This window comes from Narcine bancroftii, chromosome 3 (genome assembly GCF_036971445.1).
Source record: "Narcine bancroftii isolate sNarBan1 chromosome 3, sNarBan1.hap1, whole genome shotgun sequence".
Taxonomy (NCBI): domain Eukaryota; kingdom Metazoa; phylum Chordata; class Chondrichthyes; order Torpediniformes; family Narcinidae; genus Narcine; species Narcine bancroftii.
In genome coordinates this window covers 62,199,065-62,223,103 of record NC_091471.1, presented here as the reverse complement: position 1 = coordinate 62,223,103, position 24,039 = coordinate 62,199,065, and the positions used below count along the sequence as shown (strand labels likewise).

At 42.0% G+C, this 24,039-nt stretch overlaps 2 protein-coding genes across 4 annotated transcripts in view; both read right to left on the bottom strand.

The window, feature by feature from the left end:
* The window catches only part of mtmr12 (myotubularin related protein 12), an 80,776-nt gene extending 77,450 nt beyond the window's left edge, over positions 1–3,326 (bottom strand). The window contains exon 1 of one of the 3 annotated variants that reach the window (XM_069924180.1): positions 3,100–3,326. In XM_069924180.1, coding sequence (XP_069780281.1) covers positions 3,100–3,285 — 186 coding nt within the window. In that variant the 5' untranslated portion in view covers positions 3,286–3,326. The remainder of the gene's footprint in view (positions 1–3,099) is intronic. The other 2 variants (XM_069924181.1, XM_069924182.1) reach the window with 2 other exon arrangements.
* Positions 3,327–17,890: 14,564 nt separating this feature from the next.
* The window catches only part of LOC138756123 (myotubularin-related protein 12-like), a 28,226-nt gene continuing 22,077 nt past the window's right edge, over positions 17,891–24,039 (bottom strand). The window contains exon 2 of the mRNA XM_069922768.1: positions 17,891–19,429. Coding sequence (XP_069778869.1) covers positions 18,848–19,429 — 582 coding nt within the window. The 3' untranslated portion in view covers positions 17,891–18,847. The remainder of the gene's footprint in view (positions 19,430–24,039) is intronic.

The following is a 24,039-nucleotide window of genomic DNA, read 5'->3' as shown; positions in this document are numbered from 1 at the left end:
CTCATTGAAAATGATGCGCAGGCCTGACGTCTGCACTTGTGACGCAAGGCCTAACGAAGCCATTTTGTTTTATTAGTGTGGAGTGCACGGTTTGCTGCCATCCCAAAAACAAATTGAATTAAAGACAGAGATAATAAGTAATTTCATGAAAAACAGGTATATTGTTATTACTCCGCCATTTCTCCCACAAACCCCTACACCTTTCCACGGAACCCAGTTCTAGATAAAAGGAATTCCCCAGAGTAATTGCCACTTCTATTTCTGCACTAAAGAATTCCAGAAATAGTTTTCAACTGATTAAATTTCTTTATAATAAAAACAAATGTTGGTTGAGCAAAAGGCCACTTATGTGAAATCTCATTACAGGAGGAAAAATTGAAAGCCTTCATTTTGAATTGAAGCTTTACCTGGGAGTGAAGGAGAGGGTGGTAAGTGAGCAGATTGTTGAAAAGCTCCCGGTGGCCATCTGCAATGTTCCAGTCTCTCCTTCAGTTTTACGTTACACATATAGTTGTAGATATCAACCATACCTGCAAGCTAGAACAGCACATTTTCAACCAAAACATTATCCTCATGACCTATAAAGCCACAAGAGAGCATAAAAAAATATAAATGGGTCCCTGGTCCCTCCATTATTCAACAAAAGTCCAATAATCTAGCATACGATTGTTGGAAAACCCTAGTTGTTCAGCACCTTGCTCACTTAATAGTTTGGAATGCAACCAAAGGTATCAGAGTGCAACAGTGGGCAGCTAGAGGCAGGGAGGGGTTCAAAGTGCAGCCAATGACAAGGTGAAGCCTGTGGGTGCAACCGAGGCCCAGTGTTTTGGATTCTATTTGTATTGTGGATGCGCTGTGGAATTGGAGTCAGGGATCAGTGCAGTGTTTCCTTTTAAGATCATCAGGCTCACTGAATTTTTTATTACAACATGATTTTGCTTCCTTCCCCTCCCCCCCCCACCCCCCCCCCCAAAAGTTGCACTGTTAATTTTGGAATCCAAGAGACAATTAGTCCAGCACCATCAACAGTTTCAGATTATTAAAGTTTTAATGCCATTTGAAGTAGCTAAATGTGGTCAATATAATAATCAAGATTATGCACCTCATTAAAAAGATACCAATACCTACAATGGATCTCCAATCTGAAAACAAAGTTCAACATTACTGTATTAAAAATCTTATACTTTTCACAGTGGAACATCAAGCACTACATGAAATAAATTCACTCAAGTTTCACTATTTCCTCCTCTATCAAGTCAAACACAATAAAAGATGCAATTACTCAACATGCAATTACCCATACTGCACAGCAGGGGAAAATATGCCTTTAATATGGGAAGAAGACATTCTAACAGGGTACTAACCACTATTTTCACAAAAAGGATGCTCATCTCACATCCATCCTCTGATCCCTGTGGATTAAAGCTTGAAGAAACTGCAGAGGGGCCACTATACATGACCTTAACTGATATTTCTGTCCAGTCCTAACCAATTAACAGGTGTTACTTTTTGAATGAGACAATGAACTGAGCCTCCAATTGCACTATGTACATAGCCTCAACAAGTACAAACAACCCGACTCACAGAAATTAGATATCATCATGAGCATCAAAAACAAGGTACAAAATGTTTTATTGTATTAATGACTGAATGCAGTACATACTCAGTTTAATCACAGATAATAATAGAGAAATTATATAGATATAATAGATAGATAACAGGGATTGCTGAGTTGTGTTTAAGAAACAGGAGTAGGTCACTTGGCTCATCACACTTTTCACCATTCAATAAGATCATGGCTGATCTGGCCATGAACTCACCCCCTACTTAAATTTGCTGACATCTTTATCAATAGTAATATTTACGATATTATCACATACTTAACTTACTGGAAAAAGTGTCAACTCATAGAAAGTTTGCAAGAAACTCAATCCAAATGCAAGCTTACTCTTTTTAAACAATTCTAAGAACAACTTGTTCGATGACACTCAGACTTAGTCAGGACAGGTGAGCCATACCACGATAATTTTCCATTCACTTCCAAAATGGATACTGTCCTGCACATCATTGAAGATAACAAAATCGATTTCTGGGATCACATGGATCTAACATCGTTCACTTTTATAAGATATGAAGATTTTTCATGTCATAAGCAAATATCCACCAACATTCTCATCAATAAATCATGCCATTCACTGGTCCAGTCAAAAACTACCCCTCAACCGCTTATTTCTCCATGCCAATTTTTACCCTAGTCTGCATGACAGAGGGGGGGCGAGCATGACCGGGGGGGGGCGAGCATGACCGGGGGGGGGCGAGCATGACCGGGGGGGGGCGAGCATGACCGGGGGGGGGCGAGCATGACCGGGGGGGGGCGAGCATGACCGGGGGGGGGCGAGCATGACCGGGGGGGGGCGAGCATGACCGGGGGGGGGCGAGCATGACCGGGGGGGGGGCGAGCATGACCGGGGGGGGGGGGGCGAGCATGACCGGGGGGGGGGGGGGCGAGCATGACCGGGGGGGGGGGCGAGCATGACCGGGGGGGGGGCGAGCATGACCGGGGGGGGGGGCGAGCATGACCGGGGGGGGGGGGCGAGCATGACCGGGGGGGGGGGCGAGCATGACCGGGGGGGGGGGCGAGCATGACCTGGGGGGGGCGAGCATGACCTGGGGGGGGCGAGCATGACCTGGGGGGGGCGAGCATGACCTGGGGGGGGCGAGCATGACCTGGGGGGGGCGAGCATGACCTGGGGGGGGCGAGCATGACCTGGGGGGGCGAGCATGACCTGGGGGGGGCGAGCATGACCTGGGGGGGGGCGAGCATGACCTGGGGGGGCGAGCATGACCTGGGGGGGGGAGCATGACCTGGGGGGGGAGCATGACCTGGGGGGGGAGCATGACCTGGGGGGGGAGCATGACTGGGGGGGGAGCATGACTGGGGGGGAGCATGACTGGGGTGGGGGAGCATGACGGGGGGGGGGAGCATGACTGGGGGGAGGGGCGGAGCATGACTGGGGCTGTGTGAAGCTTGTTCCGAGTGGTGGCGGCGGCAGCAGCCATAAACAATCACCACACCCATTCCGCAGGTCCCTTCCTCACCGCCAGCCAGAGGTTCAGCCAAAATCCGGGCTTCCCATTTACTCCACGGGGACACCCACCTCTGGAGAAACGTAAGACACGAAAGACGGCTTCGCTGTTTTTCCCCCTCCGGACCCTAAACTCAACATGTCGCCGTGTTTTCCGGGTGACTTTGTTGCCGCTCCCGCAGGTAGTGCGGTCGCTCATTGAACCCGCCTTCTGCGCGGCTCTGATTGGCTCTGCGTCATTTAATAAAGGGCCCCCGATGTCGCGTCGTCGCTTCTTCTGGGCGCTGCTTCTATTGGTCCACGGCTGTGCCAATCAATGTGAGTGCTCCCCCTCCCCTCCCCCCGGCGAGCCATCCCACTGGAGGCGATTTGCTCGTCTCTGCCTCTCTCCATTCCTTTTAAGGACTTAGAAAACCGTGGTCTTTCATTGATTGGTTAGTTGAAGTGCCAATCTTTCCTGCAAACGCTCTTTCCCACGTCTTCACACACTTGAGGTGTGAATGGAGTTTCTCACTTCTGCTCAAGCCTGCGAAAAGATCTCCAAACATCTGCCACTTCGTGCAGTCACCGAATGGGTGCAACAAGCCGCACACGTAGCAGTGGAGCAAAATACGTTTCTGGTTGTTGATCAAGCAGGTTAATGGTCTATTCTTCTGTCTATGACAATATACTCTCATGGCCCATTCCTTCTGGGTATGACATGAGAGTTTATTATGTCTCTGTGTTACTTGGGAAGCTTCTCAAATAACTTAGAGATGCAAGATTCAGATAACAAAAGAGTCTTTACTTATTGATGCCTTCCACCATCTCAGGAAATAGTTCACACACTATACATATGCCCCACGTGGTGCCCTAGAGTTACTACAGTGAGAGGAGTGTATTCTGACAAAATAGTTCACATGATCCTGACTATATAACATCCCTCCTTATCAAGATAAAGAAAAAAATTAGTGTTCCTTATCACTTTCTTTCCAGTGTGTAGCGCGAGTAAAAGCTCTCATGACTGGAGGGAGAACAAACGCTTTTATTAGCTTATAACTATGGGTAGGGTTTCACAGTAGTCTTCGGAAGGGTTGTGGGTTTTGGCGGGAAACCAGGGTTATATGTGAGCAGATGGGGGCAGAGCCTGACATCAGCATAATACACTACCAGTGAATCCCAGTTCACTGCACAGCGCAACTTAAGTAACTGAACTTGTCAGCCAGTTTATTTACACAACTATTTTTAAATCGTTCTCATCAATATCGCACTGGCGGCAGTATTGGCTTCGCCATCTTGTGGATTTGATCTGGTGTCTCAGCTTCTCTGATGACCTTTGCTGGGGTCCATGTTTTCAACATTGGCTCGTGAATATGCACATGCTGCCCTCTGGAGACTTCTAGCAATGTCTGTGCCTGTTTGTTATAATGCTGGCATCCTTCTTGCATATCAGCCAGCCTTTTTCTTGTTTTCTCCTGGTCTTCTGGAGAGGGTATTTTGCTTGTCAGAGTTGTTTTAAATCTCCTGCCATTTAGAAGTTCTGCCGAGGACTTCATGTCAGCCCTTAAAGGTGTTGCTTATAATGAGAGAAGAGCTAGGTCTGGGTCTTCTTTTGTTTCACAACACTTAACTAGTGTGCTTTTCACAGTTTGGACTTGTCTTTCAATGAACCCATGACCTTTGGGGTCATATGGGGATGATGTAGTGATAATAAACCCATACTCTGCAGCCAGCTTTTCTGAATTCTGGTGACGTGAACTGTGTTCCATTGTCACATATTACTTGCTCGGGTATTCCTTGTTCAGCAAGGTGCGCTCTCATTTCTGAGGAGATAGTTGACACTTTCAGGTCTTTCATCCTTTTGACAAATGGATTAGTAACAGACTACGATTAAATACCACAGGCTACTATTAAATACCACTCTTGATTCTCCCACTGTGTGCCATGGCCTGGCTGGTACTTCTGGGGAAATAATTTCCTTTTTTGTTGTGTGTTTTTGTACTTTTGGCATGTATGACATGTAGCTACCATATTTTCAATATCTTTGTATATACCAGTCCAGTACACAGCTGTCTTTGCTCTGAGCTTGCTTTTCTCCATTCTCATGTGACCTGCATGTATTTTCTGGAGACTCTCTTTATGCATTGTTTCAGGTATAATCAGTCTTGATCCAGCCAACAGAACACCATTTCCAACGATACGTCAATGATAGACCAATATTGACGTACTGAAGGCTGTATCTGCTTTATCCTCTCTGGCCATCCTTGTATTACTTGTTGAGAAAGCATTTGCAACACATCATCCTTACTGGTACCTTCTCTGATCTGGCTTAATTTATTACTGGCCACACTGACGAGATGATGTATCTTGATCCCCATGTTTTCCATTTCATATTTTTTATTTGGGAAAGTCGTGACAAGTTATCAGCAAGCACCATCTCTTTGCCTGGTATGTATTTTAAGTCAAAGTTGTAACATTGTAGTTGTAGAAGTAATCTCTGCAGTCTAGCTGGTGCCGTGTTTAGGTTCTTTCTTTGGATGTGTTCCAGTGGATGATGATCACTTTCCACTATAAACTTTCTTCCATACAGAAACTTATAAAACTTCTCACATCCATATACAACCGCCAACAGCTCCCTCTCAATATTGGAATATCTGGTCTCCGCTGTTGTTAGTGCTTTTAAGGCAAAAGCTATTGGTTTAACTTCTTGTACTAATGCTGCACCAAGGCCTCTGTTAGATGCATCTACTTGCAGAGTGAGGACTTTTTCTCTATCATAGTATCTCAACTCCACTTCTCTGCATAATATTTCTTTGAGCTGGTCAAAACTTCTTTGATGTGATGGTGACCACTGAAATACCACATCTTCCTTCAGCAACTCTCTGATGTTTGCTGTGTAGTCTGACATATGTGGTATGAAGGAACTCATGTATTGGACCAACCCAAGGAAACTTCTGAGTTCCTTTTTGTCCTTTGGGTGATCCTTCTTAGCAATGGCTTTAACCTTCTCTGGGCTTGGCTTTACCCCATCAGGAGTGTACATCATTCTGAAGAATTGGCATTCCTTCTCTTTTATAATGCATTTATTTGCATTCTAGCTCCTTGTGTTCTCTCCTTGGCCTCATGTCGATGAAGATCATGAGCCTTTCCATCTCTGCCATAAACCTGGATGTCGTCCACGATGCCAACAGCACCTGTAGGTCTCTTCGATCTTCTGTTGGAACACGTCCTGGGTCACCTTTAGGCTGAAAAATAGTCGCAGGAACTTGTAACGACCAAATGGAGTATTGAACGTTGTTAGTAGTGTTGATTCCTCATCTAGTTTCCACATTCCACTATCCATTCTTCGCATCTAGCTTGATGAAGATTTTGGATCCTGTAAATTCCACTGTGATGTCTTCTAGTGTCGGTGTTGTGTAGTGGCCCCTTTTTATTGTTTGATTTAAGTCTTTGGGGTCCAGACATATTTTTTAAGCAACCATTTGGTTTTTCTTTGACACTATGGAATTTACCCAGTCAGTCAGCCAGCTCAGTCACTTTGGCTCTGACTTGAATCCTTTCCATGTCCTTTAGTTCTTGCTCCAGCTTCTTCTTAAACTCTCGTGGTACTTTCTTTGAAGCCCGGATGACTTGTTTGTAGTTTGGATCCATGGTGATGTGATATTCAAAATTGCCAAAAAATCCAACTGAATCATCAAAGCATTCAGGGTACATGCTCATGAGCTCATCCTTGTTTGTGACTGGAGGTCAGTTCTCCAATAGAGTGTCTCTGTTGATCCTTTTGGATATCTTCTTCATCTGGATCTCATAATTGACAGAGATCAATTTCAACTCCCAGCAATTATCCAGACCTGGAATTGCTGGTTAATCTGCATCTACCAAGTAGAACGTACAGAGGATGTTCTTTCTCTTATGTCAGCTGTTGATCTTAGCTCTCCCTAGTTGCTTGATCGTGGGTCCACCATTGGCCATCAATGTGACCTTTGCTGTTTCCAATGTGCCATCTTTTGGATACCCTTTTATTTATTATGTTCTCTGGGAACATCTGGCTGTCGAGTCTGAGTGGAAGGATGTTGCTTTGTTATCCGGTATCCGGTTAAATATCATAGGCTTGTTCTGGATTGTCTTCTGTATTTGGATCCTTGTGTGCAATTCACTTCCTTTCATCTCACTGACATCTCGTGAAGATTTATGGATTCTATGTCCACTATCTGGGTGTCAGAGTCCTCATTATAGTTTCCATTTATGTGGTTGATCTTCTTGTCTTTTTTCTTCACTGCTTTTACTGTTTTCTTCATACCAGACTTGCATATCTTCGTCCAGTGGTTTGCTTTACCACAGACTCTACATTCAGAACTGTATGTGGGGCATTTGCTTCGGTCACCAAAGAGGCTTTGTCTGCCACACTTCCTGTAGGTCTTGGGGTTTACACTTTAATGATTGTGTTCTTTATAGCATCAACCCTTCCTTCTCTTTGCTGTAGGTAGGTCTGCATAGATAGGGATTTCATTTGCATCCTCGAGGCTTCGAAGGCTCTGGCTGTCTCTATAGCTTCAGCCAGCTTCAAGCTATCCTTCCCTATAAGAGACTTTTGCACTTTGGGATGGGCACTCCCCCATTTGAGTTGATCAACTAATCTTTCCTCGACATCCTTAAATCTACATTTTTCAGCAACAATATTTAGTCTCGTGAGGAAGTTATCAACAGTTTCATCAGTCTCTTGCATTAAACCTTGAAATTCATAGCGTTTAATTATATGGTTAGATCTGGGTTGAAGGTGAGAAGCAATCTTTGCAAATATCTGCTCTGGATCTTTTTTTTCCACCTCTGTAAACTCCCAGCTATTAAATAAGTTAAGGCCTTGCTCCCATGTCCAGAGAAGTATATAACTGACCTTCTCCTTGCTGTTGCATTTTTAAAATAGCTTTTGAATGGACTTGTGCTGAAACTTTTTAAACAATGTCTTCGGCCTCCCCGTCCATCACTGGGTGAACTGCTGTTGCTCCAGCCATTTTTTTCAGTAATGTTTTTTTCTCTTCTTCCCCTTCGTATTTCAGTGACTTACAATTAATTGTATGGCTTTATTCTTGTTCTCTTATACCACTGCCACCATGCTCTGTCTCTATGTGTTTCTTGGAAGGCATCTTAAATAATTTAGAGATGCAAGATTCAAATAACAAAAGAGACTTTACTTAAGAATGCCTCCCACCATCTCAGGAAACTGTTCACACACATTCATATACATCTACATACACCCCACAGTGGTGCACTACAGTTACTACAGTGAGAAGAGTGTATTCTTACGTGATTACAAAATAATTCACATTATCCTGACTATATAACAGTCCCCATACTGCATGGGGATATGAGAGTTTATTGTCCCCATAGTGTATAGAGTATGAGATAGGAGTTTATTGTCTCCATTCCACATGGGGTATGGCATGAGAGTTTATTGTCCCCATTCTATATGGGGTATGACATGAGAGTTTATTGTCCCCGTAGTGTATGGGGTATTACACGAGTTTATTGTCCCCATTCCATATGGGGTATGACATGTTAGTTTATGTCATATATCTACAGATCCACAGAGCCACATAACAACAGTATAAATTAAATTACCACAATCCGCCTTGAAATTAAGTTTAACTATCACAAAATGCTGAGTGTAGTTAGAAGGTTCTTCTGCAAACAGACCAACAGTGTCCATAGTGAAGTTAAAGATATATAACCAATATTTTGGGCCTGGGCCCTTCTTCCCAAAAGGTTGGTTATATATCTTTACTTTTTATGGATGCTGGTTGAGTTCCTCCAGCATTTTTTTGTTTTTACTACAATCACAGCATCTGCTGGCTTTTGTTTTTTCGTCCCTTTAGCCTGTTGGTGACATTTTCACACTCTGAAGCCTTCTCCATGTTGAGAGGAATGAAAAGGGAGTGTCCATGGTGTTTGGGTCTTTCAGTATGTTGGTTGCCTTTCTAAGGTAGTGAGAGATGTAGATGGAGTCCACAGAGTGGGGGACTTGTGTTGTGCTCGAAGCTGCATTCACTCTCTTTGTAGTTCTTGAGTAGAACAACTCCTATACCAAGTGGTGATACGTGCAGTATGGTTTCGATGATGCACCAGCAGAAGTTGTTGAAGTTCAGGAGGACATGCCAATCTTCCTTCCTCTTCTCAGAAAGTTGAGTCATTGATTTGCTTTTCTCATCACCACCTCAACGTAAACTGGTCCCAAGTCAGTTCATTGGAGATATTATTCTTATGAATTCTGGCAGATCCATGGCTTATCTCACCCCTCCATAAGGTCCATGGTCTGCCTGCTCTTGGACAAGTTTGTGTGGCATGGTCTCTGCCAAGATATTACCCTGTGGGCTCGGACCTGTTTACAATCCCAGCGTGCCAAGGTGCATCAACACCCCAAAGCCCCCTCAGACTTTCATGCCGGCACAAGACAGGTTCGAACATGTCCACGTCGACATCGTTGGCCCTCTCCCAGTGAGGTACATGTTCACGGCCATCAATAGATTCACCCGCTGGCCAGAGGTGATACCCATGGCTGCATGGACACGATAATAGATCAACAAGTTTGGCAAAATTTGTGTAAAGAGGCTATGACAAATACTATTAATGTACAATACAGATTACTTCATTGTAATTTTTTACATTAATTGTATATTACTCCTTAGAAATTGAGTAAATAGAGATCAGATTTATCGGATCAATGTTTTATATGTGGAACAGAAATTGAAACTTTTCTTCACTCTCCGTGGTCTTGTTCAAAGGTTAACCCTTTTTGGGTTTCTATTAGTAAAGTTTTACAATGGATAACAGAAGTGAACTTACCTTTAAATCCTGAATTACTTATGTTAGGAAATTTTGAGTGTTACTCCTAAATTATTGTTGTCAGATTCCCAATTAAAGTTTGTTAAGTTGGTTTTAGTAATAGCAAGGAAATGTGTCACTCTAATATTGAAATCTGATGTTTTATTAACATTGAATAGATGGCATGCTGAGATTCAAAGCTTTATACAATTGGAAAAAATTATGTATAATTTAAGGGATAAATATTCATTATTTTTGCAAATGTGGGGTCCATATGTGAAAATAATGAAATTAAAATTATGACTTTATTAATTTCCTTCTTGATCAGTAAAGTTTTCCCTAAAAATATAATAACTTTATGATGTTTTTGAGGTCTTTGAGTGTCAACTGACACAATCCAAATTAATTACTTGTAATCGTTTTATAACTAAATATCTTATATATTAATTTTGGGACAAGATTAGTTTGGGAGGAGGGAGGGTCAATAGGGTTTTTTGGTAGTTTGTAGGTTTTTTTAGACTTTATTACTTTAGTTTTTATATATTGACTTTCAGCATATATTTGTTGATATTTTACTTTGTATTTATGCTATAATATTCTTCATTTTTGACATTATATATGTTGAATAAATAAAATATTTTTTAAAAAGAAAACAGATTCATTTTTATATACTATTCTTGTATTTTTAAAGGTGTTTCCATTTTCCATGTTACCATTATGCATTTTTTTGCTGCCACTAATGTAATCATAATGAATCATTTTCGAGCTCTGTCTAATTTTAGACCGTTTTTTTTATCCTTTATGCTTTTTAACAGGAAGATTTTTGGGTCTTTTGGTATCTTATTTTTTGTAATTCTATTTAATATTAAGTTTAAATCCTCCCAAAAGGTTTTCACTTTTCTACATGTCCAAGTTGCATGTACTGTTGTACCAATTTCTCGTTAACAACAGAAACATTTGTCCGATAGTGTTGTATTCCATTCTTTTAATTTTTGAGGTGTAACATTGTGATAGTACAGATCTATCACCAATGTATATAGTGTATATAGTTACAGTATCTAGACTATGCTTACAGCGATTGGCTGAGAGCTTAGCCACGCCTACTGTCTAGGCCTTAAAGGGTTGTGTCCCTAGCCAGGTCGGATCATTCCGGACTGGTCAGCCACCTGTGAAGAGCTCCTGTCTTTTGCTAATAAAAGCCTTGGTTTGGATCAACAAGTCTTTGATTCTTTCGACGAGCTCTACAATTTTATAAGCAAAAAGAATTTTTTTTGAAAGGGATGGAGCGTTTAACTCAGCCAGAAAAACTTGATATCGACCCACAGTCAGCTACAGCCTTCAAAGCCTTTAACTTCTGGCTGCTGAACTTTGAAAACTTCCTGAGATTCATTGAGGTAGAAGAGGATAACCAGCGTCTAACAGCATTGCTGTCTATGGTGTCCTTGAGAGTCTACGAGAACATCCAGGATGAGACCACTTACACCGCAGCCATAAAGGTACTGAAAGAACTGTATGATCAACCGGTGAACAGAGTTCATGCCCGGCTCGTGCTTGCGTCGAGGAAGCAACAGCCCGGCGAGTCCAGCAGGGCATATTTACAAGTATTAAAGGTGTTGGGCAAGGACTGTAACTGTGTGGACAAAACTGCTGCCGAGATCACAAACGATCTCGTCCGGGATGCCTATGTGGCCGGGCTCCGATCGAACGAAGTAAGGCTGCGCTTGCTCGAGCAAGGGGTAGAAAAACTAGAGGACGTGGCCCGGATTGCAATCACAATGGAGGATGCTGCCTTAAAGTCCACCGAGTTCTCTAGGGACTGGACCCCTCGTTCTGATGTGAGTAGAGTGCCCTTCTACCCTACCACCCCCCCGAGATACTGATGGCCTGTCGGCTGCTGCTACACTGCCCCGTGCGAACCCAAAATGTTATTTCTGCGGGATGGACAAGCACAGCAGGTCCCAGTGCCCAGCAAGAAAAGCCAGGTGCCAGAAGTGCCTTAAAAAGGGCAACTTTGCTGCAGTCTGTAGGTCTAAAATGGCCGCCGGCAAACACAGTGCCTCGTGTGAAGCCCAATCGCCACTATCCCATTCAAACTCTTCTTCCCCAGAGCTCTCGTCCAATGACAGTGAGGGCTCCCCTGCATGGCAACGCCTGATGTCACGGAGATGCCGAACCCGGAAAGAGCAGCCCACCCTCGCAACCATGGTGTTGGCCCGCCTCTCGCCCCCGTGCGGAACACTCGACCCGGCCTCGGTCCCGACTGTGGCAACTGCTGCTGCTGCCGCCGCCACAGCCACCCCCACGGCCAACCAGGTACTCACCCTAGCGTCCATCACTGACGACCGCCGGGGCCCGACTGCCGCGATCAACAACCTACGCACTGCCAACCGCGAGCAACTATAAACCCCACTACTTACCTTTCATCCGCCTCCACAACAGCACTTCCGGGAGTTCCTCCAACCTGCTCTTCCAGCGTTGACTACGTCTATTACGTCATCCCGTTGCGTGACGTCATCCCGTTGCGTGACGTCATCACGCGAAACTCCCCTGTCAACTGCTTCAATAACACTAAACCAGCAATGCTCTCATCCCTTCACCAGAGCAATGGAACTGATTAAAGTGAATGGACACTACACCAATTGCTTATTTGACTCTGGGTCAACTGACAGTTTTATCCAGCCAGATCTGGCCCTCCGTTGGGGACTTGACATTATCCCCACTACCCGGAGGATCTCTTAGCGACGAGGTCGCACTCGACTGGGATAAAGGGGTATTGCATCGCCACGCTGGAAGTACAGGGCGTAACGGTCACCCACTTCAAATTATTCGTCCATCCCCAATTGTGTGCCCTCGTGTTGCTGGGATTAGACTTTCAGTGTCAGTTCCGAACGGTGTCCCTACACTTTGGGGGACCCCACGCCCCCTCTCGGTCTGCCATCGCCCCACCCCCGAAGCACCCGAGCAACCCGCCCCTGTGCCCCGAGGCCAATCCTGCGGCCTTTCCACACTCCGGATTGCCCCGCCAGCACTCTTCGCAAACCTCACCCCTGCTGGAAGCCTGTGGCCACCAAAAGTTGGCAATATAGTTACGAAAACAGGCAATTCATTAGGAGTGAGGTGCGTAGATTGCTGGATGAGGGCATCATCGAACTCAGTACAAGCCCCTGGAGAGCCCAGGTGGTGGTTGTCAAGAACGGGGAAAAACTACGGATGGTGGTCGACTATAGCCAAACCATTAACCGCTTCACGCAACTGGATGCATACCCCCTGCCACGCATCACGGATGGGGTGAACCAGATCGCCCAATACCGCATATTCTCCACCATTGACCTATGTTCAGCCTACCACCAGCTCCCAATCCGCTGTGAGGACCGACCATTCACGGCCTTTGAAGCGAATGGGTGGCTATATCAATTTCTCAGGGTACCATTCGGGGTCATGAATGGTGTCGCGGTCTTCCAGCGGGAAATGGACCGGATGGTGGACCAGAACGGGCTAACCGCTACCTTCCCTTATCTGGACAATATCACAATCTGCGGCCACGACATGAAGGACCACGACGCCAACCTAGACAAATTTCTTCAAACTCCCCTTCGGCTGAACCTGACTTACAATTTGGACAAGTGTGTCTTCCGGACCACACGACTTGCTATTCTAGGTTGCGTGGTGTAGAACGGGATAGTCATGCCAGATCCTGACCGCATGCGTCCCCTAATGGACTTACCCCCCCACCCCCCATACCCAGAAAGTGCTCAAACGCTGCCTGGGCCTTTTCTCGTATTACGCCCAATGGGTTCCACACTACGCCGACAAGGCGCGTCCTCTTATCAAGACCACCTCCTTTCTCCTCTCAACCGAAGCCAGAGCGGCTTTCGATCGAATCAAATCCGACATCACCGCTGTGACGCTGCACGCGATCGATGAGTCTGTCCCATTTCAAGTCGAGAGCGATGCATCCGACTTCGCCCTGCCAGCCACCTTGAACCAGGCCGGTCGGCCTGTAGCCTTCTTCTCCAGAACCCTCCAGGGTCCAGAGAGTAGACACTCCTCGATCGAGAAGGAGGCCCAGGCCATAGTTGAAGCGGTGCATCGTTGGAGACATTACCTCGCTGGGAGGCACTTTACACTGTTGACTGATCAACGCGCGGTCTCCTTCATGTTCAACAACACCCAGCGTGGTAAGATAAAAAACGACAAAATCGCCAGATGGAGAATCGAACTCTCCACCTTTAACTATGACATCCTGTACCGGCCTGGTAAGCTCAACGACCCGCCTGACGCACTCTCCAGGGGGACGTGCGCCAGCATACAGATGGACAGACTACAGAAACTCCATGAGGTGCTCTGTCATCCAGGGGTCACTAGGTTTGCCCACTTTGTGAAGGCGTGCAACCTACCCTAAACAGTCAAGGAGATCCACTCCATGACCCGAACCTGTTCGGTGTGCGCTGAATGCAAGCCCACTTCTTCCGTCCGGATAACTCCCACGTAATCAAAGCCACCCGCCCCTTCGAGCATCTTAGCGTAGACTTTAAGGGGCCCCTACCGTCGACCAACCGTAATAACTACATCCTTATGGCCATCGACGAGTACTCCCGCTTCCCGTTCGCTGTGCCCTGCCCAGACACCACTGCCACCTCAGTGATACAGGCCCTTCTCAGTAATTTTGCCATTTTCAGGTACCCCAATTCCATCCACAGTGATAGGGGGTCCTCATTCATGAGCGCAGAGCTGCAACAGTACCTTCTACAGTGTGGTATCGCTTCAAGCAGGACCACGAGCTATAACCCACGCGGTAACGGCCAGGTCGAGAGGGAGAATGCCACCATATGGAGAGCGGTTACACTGGCTCTCCGGTCTAAAGGTCTCCCCACCTCTCACTGGCAGGAGGTTCTCACTGGTGCCTTACACTCCATCCGCTCCCTCCTATGTACCGCAACAAATGCCACCCCCTACGAAAGGATGTTCCTTTTCCCGAGGAAATCCGAATCAGGAACCACTGTACCAGTATGGCTCACCGTCCCTGGCCCCGTCCTTTTGCGACACCACTTCCGGCACTCAAAGAACGACCCCTTGGTTGACCGAGTGATTCTACTCCACGCGAACCCACATTACGCCTACGTTGAGTTCCCAGACGGGCGGGAGGACACTGTTTCGGTGCGGGACCTAGCTCAGGACGCGGTAGACCCAGCAAACCCCCCAACCCAACCTTCCCCAACTCGTTATTCCCCAGGCCCCATGCCACAACAGAAGGACCAACAGCACCCCAACGACCCGGGCCACCCTGCCGACAACACGACCGGGGAATTGAGCGAAGGAGCGGTCGCACCCGACGAGCCCGCTGGCGACACCACTCCAGCCACCCCAATCCCGGCACCACGGCAGTCATGCCAGATGGTCAGAACCCCTGACTGCTACAGTCCTTAACCTACCCCTTCCTTTCATTCTCTCCCTCGTTTTTTTGTTTTTTTTCCAGGGTCAGTTCTCCAAGAAGGGGTGAATGTGATAGTACAGATCTATCACCAATGTATATAGTGTATATAGTTACTGTATCTAGACTGTGCTTACAGCGATTGGCTGAGAGCTAAGCCACGCCTATTGTCTGGGCCTTAAAGGGTTGTGTCCCTAGCCAGGTCGGATCATTCCGGACTGGCCGGCCACCTGTGAAGAGCTCCTGTCTTTTGCTAATAAAAGCCTTGGTTTGGATCAACAAGTCTTTGATTCTTTCGACGAGCTCTACAAACATATAATCTACTGGAGCCAAGTATATTGTATCATATGAAACCAAATGTTTATTGTATTAGTCATGGTACCTGCACATAGTTCCATTCATGTTTCATTCTTTATCCGTATATTTAAGTCTTTTTCCCAACATTGTTTGGGTTTATATATTACTTTGTCTTTTTCCTTGTTTTGTAATTTAATATACAAGTTTGAAATAACTTTTTTAACTATCATAGTCCGTGATTAAATATACAAAGCAACTACTCTCAGGCAACCTTAGATTAGCTCCCAGCTTCTCTTTGAAATGTTTTCAGTTGATAATATGAAAATATTTTACCATGTGATATTCCATATTTATCTTTTAACTGTTCAAACGTCAATAAGTTGTTTCACAGAAAGCAATCTTTTATTCTTTTAATTCCTTTTTCTTGACCATTCCTTGAAGAATAAATTATCCATTTTAAAAGGAATTAATGGGTTTTGCAACAGCAACATTTTTGATATTTGATAATTTATCATCCTTCATTCTGGATATATTCTCCTCCATTGTTTCAATATATGATGTAGTACTGGTAGGTTGTTATGTTGCACCAGTTTCTCATTCCACTAACATAGTAAGTGTTCAGGAAAATTTTCCTCTAATTTATATAACTCTATCTTAAGCCAAATCAGTTTTTCTCCTGCCTGGTAGAAGTTTGACAAAAATCTTAACTGAATTGGCTTATAATAGTTTTTAAAATTTGGTAACTGCAATCCCCCTTGTTTATATGTCCATATTAGTTTATCCAAAGCTACTTTTGATTTGTTGCCTTTCCATTGCAGCTCGAAGAAACACATCTTTATCTAAATTAAAACATTAATTTACCATTTTTAAGCACCCGCATGGAAAATGCACTGTTGCCTACTGGTTGAAAACTACTCTCTAGGGAAAATTTAGTTCAAACTAATTCATGTATTGAATCAAGGCAACAGAAAGGCAAAATACAAGTCTGCCGTGAACAAAATGTGGTGAAAGAAAAATGGGGGAAACAAAATTTGTAATTAGAGCATAGGCCATATTGCCAATTACATTTAATTGCATCCCACCACTGGTTGCACAATGGCAAGTTTAATTTTTTTTTTAATGAATTTAAATCATGCTTTTTTTTCCACAGAAGTAAACAATCATTTGGCAGGAGCATTTCAATTCTGGCATGGGACTGCTAAACTACAAGGCCATTCAGGACTCCAACCCAACTGTTGTTGCCTAGTGGTTGCAATATAGTAAAATCAATGAATGCATGATCTCTTGGCTTAATGCTCCATGTTCTTTAAATTTATAGCAGCAAGGATTTTAAAGATTTAAAAATAAATTTATAATTCATTCCAGAATTACAATGTACAAAGAATTAATACCGTAATCCATAAAATACTAGTGGCTCCACTGCAGATTTACTTGGGGATTGACAGCAAGTAATTTTAAGGAACATTATTGATCTTCTCACAATAAAACAAGAACAGTATTTCCATAATCAAGAGATTTTGCTTAGATGTAAAAGGATTGCAAGAGTTATTTGAGATGTTGTCAATTTGGGGGGGGGGGGGAGGGGGGGGGAGGGGGGGTTGGCAGTGTGGGTATATAAAACAAATTTCAGCTTGATAACGGTTTTGAAAAAAATCTGCTCCTCTTCATAAATGTCTGGACCAGCTGAGTGTTTCTACTGTTATTTAAAATAAAATTCATATGCTTGCATCTCAAGCTGCTCGAAATACAAATTAAGTTCATCATTGAGGTGAAAATGTGCTGAAATATACCTCATTTTCTCTGATTTCACATTACCATTTGGATTAAACTGCTTTGTGACCACATAGCTGGATTAAAAATTATCCAAATTCTGTTTATCTGAATGATTTTTAAAAAACATTTTAGAAAATTAGATGAAATATTTCACCAGAACAAAAAACAACACTTAAGAACACCTTAAATATCATTATAAACAAGATACATTACAAATCTGAAACCTGTTTGTTATTAGTCGATACATCAACTTTGCCCATTGATGTTCTTTAGATTTCACACCCCCCCAACACCAATTTCTGTAGCCAGAAGTGCAGTAGGTTAGCTAATAGCACCAACTAGTATCAGCTATCTCAACAGCAATTGGTAATAAATATTGTTCAGTAAAGTTTGCTAATGCCAAAGTCATACAATTACCTACTAGTCGGAGCATCAAAATCTTTATTCTTCTTCGTGGTTATAGGTGCACAAGTTAAAACCTAATATACATCTTAATTTACATCTCTATTCTTATCGTCGTACAAATATAATGCACTGCAGAGGATATTAAATTATGATGGTGTTTTCTAAAATTAAACCATGATGACAGAGTGGCTACAAATTTTTTTTTACATAGAAAAAAAATCAAAATTCTAGGGTTCTGTTGCAAAGATTGTACTCGAGATGCCACAATACATCTGTAAATCTACAGGCCAATGTTTAAATTAATTTAATTCACCAAATAATTATCATTTGAATATCTCATGAACATTATTTTTCTAGCAAATGGCAAACATTCTTAACCTTTTTATGGCACACATTGAAATATTGCCAATCTTTTCCTTCATCCAATTCCTGGCATTCAAATACTTAAATGGAAGGAGAGAGAATATCCATTTCAGATGTACATTTTTATATACACTTGCATTCTTCGGAAAAATAGTTTGTCAAACAAAGGGTTTTCCTAAAAGACTGGCTTACATTGGGGAGGTGGGGGGGTGGGGGGGGGGGGGGGGGGAGGAGTACAAAGTTGGTAAATAAGAGCTTCAGAATGGAGTCATGTCATCTCATCGCCACATAAATTTCCCACACACCATCTGTAATTTAGAAAATGGTTTGTCTGGACATATTGTAAAACTTTGCCCTGATACTTAGCTTTGGAATTATTTTAATATTAACTCTACTACAACAATAACAAAAATGCCCATGAGCCAACTTTAGGCCCAAATTGTTCAGGAAATCAAGTCATCACTGAACCAATGTTTTTAACAAGGACTTCATTCTCTCAAAGGCATGGTCTTTGTGTTAAAGCCCTTCAGCAGCTTCAATCTTTTACTAAACAAAACGTAAGAATAAAACACTGCCACTCAAACTCAATAAATTCACAGTCATTTTTTTTTTTAAATAAACTTCCCCAAATTTATTTTGGTGCAGTTGCTAGGGTATGAACAAAATCAAAATGTTACCAGACGAATAATCTGTACTATAACAAACCAAGTTCTTCCTCATCATCTGGCAAGTTCTCCATTGATCCAAAGCTCATCGAGTGATTTGTAGAAACTGGAACACGGGGCTTTATAGACTGCCTACGCAAAGTGCCAAAAGGAAAAGTTGAAGAAAGACGGCTACCTTGTTGAAATGGTGCAAAGATGTCATTGCTTGGAGAGTTTGGTTGCTGTTTGAGCATCCTCTCAGATACTTTGGTCTGTAAAATTTTTATCTCATCTACAATTTCACAGGCTTTGTTCAAAGCAATTGCTGAACCACCTCCCAGTATTTGAACCTCAGGAATCCAACGCATGTAACGCTGACCCCAAACTTTTAAAGCTGGACCATTATGCAGAGGGAGCAGCAAACCATGGTGATCTACTGGTTTGGTGCACCAATTTTCATAGAATAAACGATAGTCAGCCGGAGGATCCTCAGCTGCAAATGTCCATCTGCTTATTTTTTTCCCTAAAAAGGTCTTGATCAAGTTATCAGTCTCTTCCCTCAAAAATCCTTTTTTGGGCGAAGGTCTTGAGTGATACGACGGGCTGGACGGGAGGGACATCTGGCGTTGTGGCTAAGGAGAAAAACAGCAATAACAATAGTATTACACATCAGTAGATGCACAATTGGTTTTCTTGAAGACCGTAGTAATGAATAAACAAAATCTTGGTAGTGGATGGTAACAACAGCAAGACCCACATGCATAAATAGTAATTGTCCAAGAAACAAAATTACGGTATTTCAGACATTTAGAATCGTTTGGTATCGAGGAATATAGCAACGGTTACATTAGTAAGTCCAAACAAGACAGCGGGTCTTTTTCCTGTTTTTGGAATTTCTGAGATTATTGCCATTTTACAAGAATCAGGCAGATTCTGAGTCTCTTCCACTTGTTATTACCTTAAGAGGGGCTGAATTAGTAGATTGCTGAATACCTTGTAAAACTCTGTCGGAAATCCATCTTTGCCCAATGCTTTATTATTTAGTAATGTCATTAGTGTATCATGTATTTCTGTGGTTGTCAGTGGTTTTAGTAATTTGTCTTGTTCTTCCAATTGTAATTGAGGAATTCAGTGTTTGACAAGAATTCATCTATTTCAGTGTTCTTCTCTAGGATTTCGGTTTGATATAGTTGTTTATAAAATTTCTTTAAATTATCATTGATCTCTCTTGGTTTATATGAAATCTGATTATTCCCCTTCCTGTTGCTACAATAGTCCTTGTTGCTTTCTCTGATTTTAGTTGCCAAGCCAGAATTTTGTTGGTTTTCTCTCCTAATTCATAATATCTTTGTTTTGTTTTCATAATTTTTTTCCACTTGGTATGTTGGTAATGAGTCATATTTTAATTTTTTCTCCATCAATTCTCTTTTTTCCCATATCTTCTCATTTCATTACATCTTTCTCTATGATTACTCTATCCTTTTCCAACTGTTCTATTTCCCAGCAGTATTCTTTTTTTTAAATTTTGGTCATATAACAAGCCTCTAATCAAGGCTTTCCTCATGTCCCATAGTATAAATTTAACTGTTACAGAATTTACATTAGTCTCAAAGTATATTTTGATTTGTTGTTCTATATACTCCCAAAAGTCTTGCTTTTTTAACAGCACGGGATTCAGCCTCTATCTGTATCTTTTTGGCGAATATCCTCCAGAGCAATTGATAACAGCAAGGCTGAATGGTCTGATGAAAGTCTTGCTTTATATTCAGTCTTTTGGACTCTCCCTTGTACTTGGGCAGGCAATAAAAACATATCAATCCTAGAATAAGTTTTATGCCTATTAGAATAATATGAATAATCTCTTTCCTTTGGATGTTATTTTCTCCATATATCTATTATTTTTATGTTTTGCATTGAACTTAATTTAAATTTGGCTGCTTTATTTTTTGTGGAATTTTTCCTAGTTTTATCTATTGATGGGTCAAAGCTAAAATTAAAATCTCCCCCTATTAAAATATGACCTTGTGTATTTGACAACTTTAAAAAAATGTCCTACATAAATTTCTGATCATCTTTATTAGGTGCATAAATGTTCAACAAATTCCAAGATTCTGAATAAATCTACAAATCATATCTTGCCACCAGGTCTGTTATTACTTTCTCTATTTTAATTGGTAAATTTGTATTTAATTAAGATAGCTACTCCCCTGGCTTTTGAATTGTACGATGATGTTAATACATGACCTACCCAGTCCCTCTTCAGTTTGAGATGTTATGTCTCTGTTAAGTGTGTTTCTTGTAGAAATGCTGTGTCCTATTTTTTTTCCTTTTTCAGTAATGTCAATAATTTTTTCCTCTTAATTTGGTTGTGCATTCCATTAATATTGATTGTCATATATTTCAATGCATTCATTTTATTAACCCATTTTTACCTCCATACCACCTCCTCAAACCCTCCATCTCTTTTCCTCCAAAGCTGCACTTTCGAATGTTCTTATTTTTAACTATACACACCAACACAATTAATAATAAAATTACAACAACTATAAAAATACTGAAGAGTTGTAAAAAAGAAAACAAAAGCAAACATCTTGTGTTTGCTAACTCACAAGATGACCACAATGTTCTTTATTTTGTGGGTTGTGATACAAACTACAATTGTCAATTGATTTCACGGCAGACCATTCTCCCCCTTCCCTAGCCCTCCTCCAGAGAAATTATAATATATTATTCTAAAAAATAAAACAAAGCTCTTTTTTACAGTACAGCTATTAACTTACAACCCTATTTATATACATTATTTTTAAGTTTTGTTGTTTTCCTTACTCTTCTTCTTGTTGCTTATTTAGCAATTGCTCAGCAAAGTGACGAGCTTTTCCTGAGTCCAAAAAGAGTCTATTTTGTCCACCAGGGATAAATAACTTCAAAACTGCAGGATGACATAGCACAAAGTTGTAACCTTTCCTCTATAGTAAAGTTTTTGATGAGTTGAACTCCTTCCACTTCTTTAAAAGATCAAAGCTTATATCTGGGTAGAATATTTTATTCCCATTGTATTCCAATGGTCTCTTGATTTCTTTGACTCTCCTAACAGCCAGCTCCAATAGTTTCTCCCTTGTCATGCATCACAGTAGTTTTACCAGTATGGAACACGGTTTCTACTGAAGTTGCGGTTTCAGCGCCAAAGCCCCGTGGGCTCTTTCAATTTCTATCTCTTCTTGGAGTTTTTCTGCTCCCAAAATCTGCGGGATCCATCATTTAAAAAATCCTTTTATTATATCTGTGACTTATTCACCTTCTTTCAGGCCCACTATTTTTATATTATTATATCTACTAAAATTCTCTAGAATGTCAATTTTCTGGGCCAATAAATCATGTGACTTCCTAATCTTTTCGTCCCTAGCTTCCAATTTTTATTTTAATTCATTCACCTCCATTTCCACATCTGTCACTATTGCTTTTTCATTTCTGTCATTACATTTTCCATTCTTTGAATTTTAATATCTGTTTCTTGTATAGACTTTCTAATAGCTTTAAACTCAAACATCATTGTTTCCATTAAAGTTTTTATTTGTTCATCAAAGTGTTTTTTTATCCACTGTCTGGATTTGCCTTTTACCTTGTTTTCTTTCCTGTCATTCTTTAGTTTCTTCTAAAGCTTCTTTTTCTTGCTCCATGTCTTTGCTCAATAATGAGCCCATTTTCATCATAATTTCTCCCATAGTTATTCCCGTTGTATTAGCAGCAACCTGCTGCTGACGTCCGCACTTTTCGGTGTCTTGTACCACACAAGCAAGATTTCTCTTTCTGGCTCTGTGATCCCACCGTGCACGCCGTTGCCCCCGAGCTGCCTGCTTACCGACTCCGCAGCTTGGGCCATCCTCTTTGGGAGAGCTCCTGGCTCGCGAACTCCGGTAAGGCCTTCTTCTTTGTTGTCAGGTAATTTCTTTGTTTCTTCCTGACTTATTGTAGGCTTTTCTTTCTTTGGAACCATCTTCAGGTTTCTCTTGTACTGTTTATTTAACGACTCTTTTAATGTTTTATTTCAAAGCTTTGCTTTTCTGTCACTTTTTTCCAATTTTCTCTGGAGTGGGCTGCTTCTACCTGACCAGCCACTACTTCATCACATGACTCCCTTAGACTTTTTTAATAATCTTGACTTAAACTTAGAGCCTAACCCTTTAGTTGCTCTTTTCAGCACTATTGGAGAGAATGGCATGGCTTTAATGCCAACGAAACATCAAATAATATCCTTTACTTTCCTTTTGGCAAGATGTGCAATACTACTTAGGTGGAAAGATGCTGCTCTGCCCACTCATACTCAATGGTTATGTGAAATTATGTCTTGCTTTAATTTAGAGAAAATCTGATGCTCTGTAAATGACACAAATATGAATTTTCAAAATATGTGGGACAATTTGTGAACTATTTCCAGAACTTTGAGAACAATAACAATTTTGATGATAAATTTATGTTCTTTTCTTGTGTTTTCTTTTTTTGCAGCAGTGTGTACTAATCTTTTCACCATACAACTCATATGGTAGTGAGGAGAGATGTTATAATAATTTAGGGTTTAGCAGTGATTAGTAATATTGGTACTGATTATAATAGCTTTGTATGAAGTGTGTTACTTTCTGTCCTTATTATGCATTCCATATACGCCATGTGTTTATAGGTTTTATTATTATGAAATCAATAAAAAGATTGAAAAAGAAAAAGAACTATGGGGCAACTTCTGGTTTGAGTATGGCAATCCAAGAGCTGAATCAAACATTTCTTCAAGTGATAGGCTAACCCTGCAAGGCTACAACACCGTTCTGCAGACGGCAATAACTAAGGAATCAGATGCTCTACTGTTTTTTCAGATTTAACTGTGCATCATTATGTGGATAATTAAAGAGCAAAGGGGAATGGACAAGGCTAAAACTACCCTTATCCTTAACCCTTGGACTCTGTCCCTGTTTTCAGGGACTACCAGTTAAGTTAATCAATACCAGTATCAAGTTAATCAATCACCCAATCATCAATCGCGCCATGGCTACAAAATGCACCATGATTCTAACAGCACCCATAACTCCCACAATATCAACCTCCCAGTCGCACAAGCCCAGCAGGTACAAGGGAATACCTCTAGTTGCAATGATCACCTCCATTTTGACTTGGAAATATATCTTTCATATGCACTGGTTTAGCCCTGGAACTTTTCAGTCACCAGAGGTATCATTAATATCAGAAAATACCG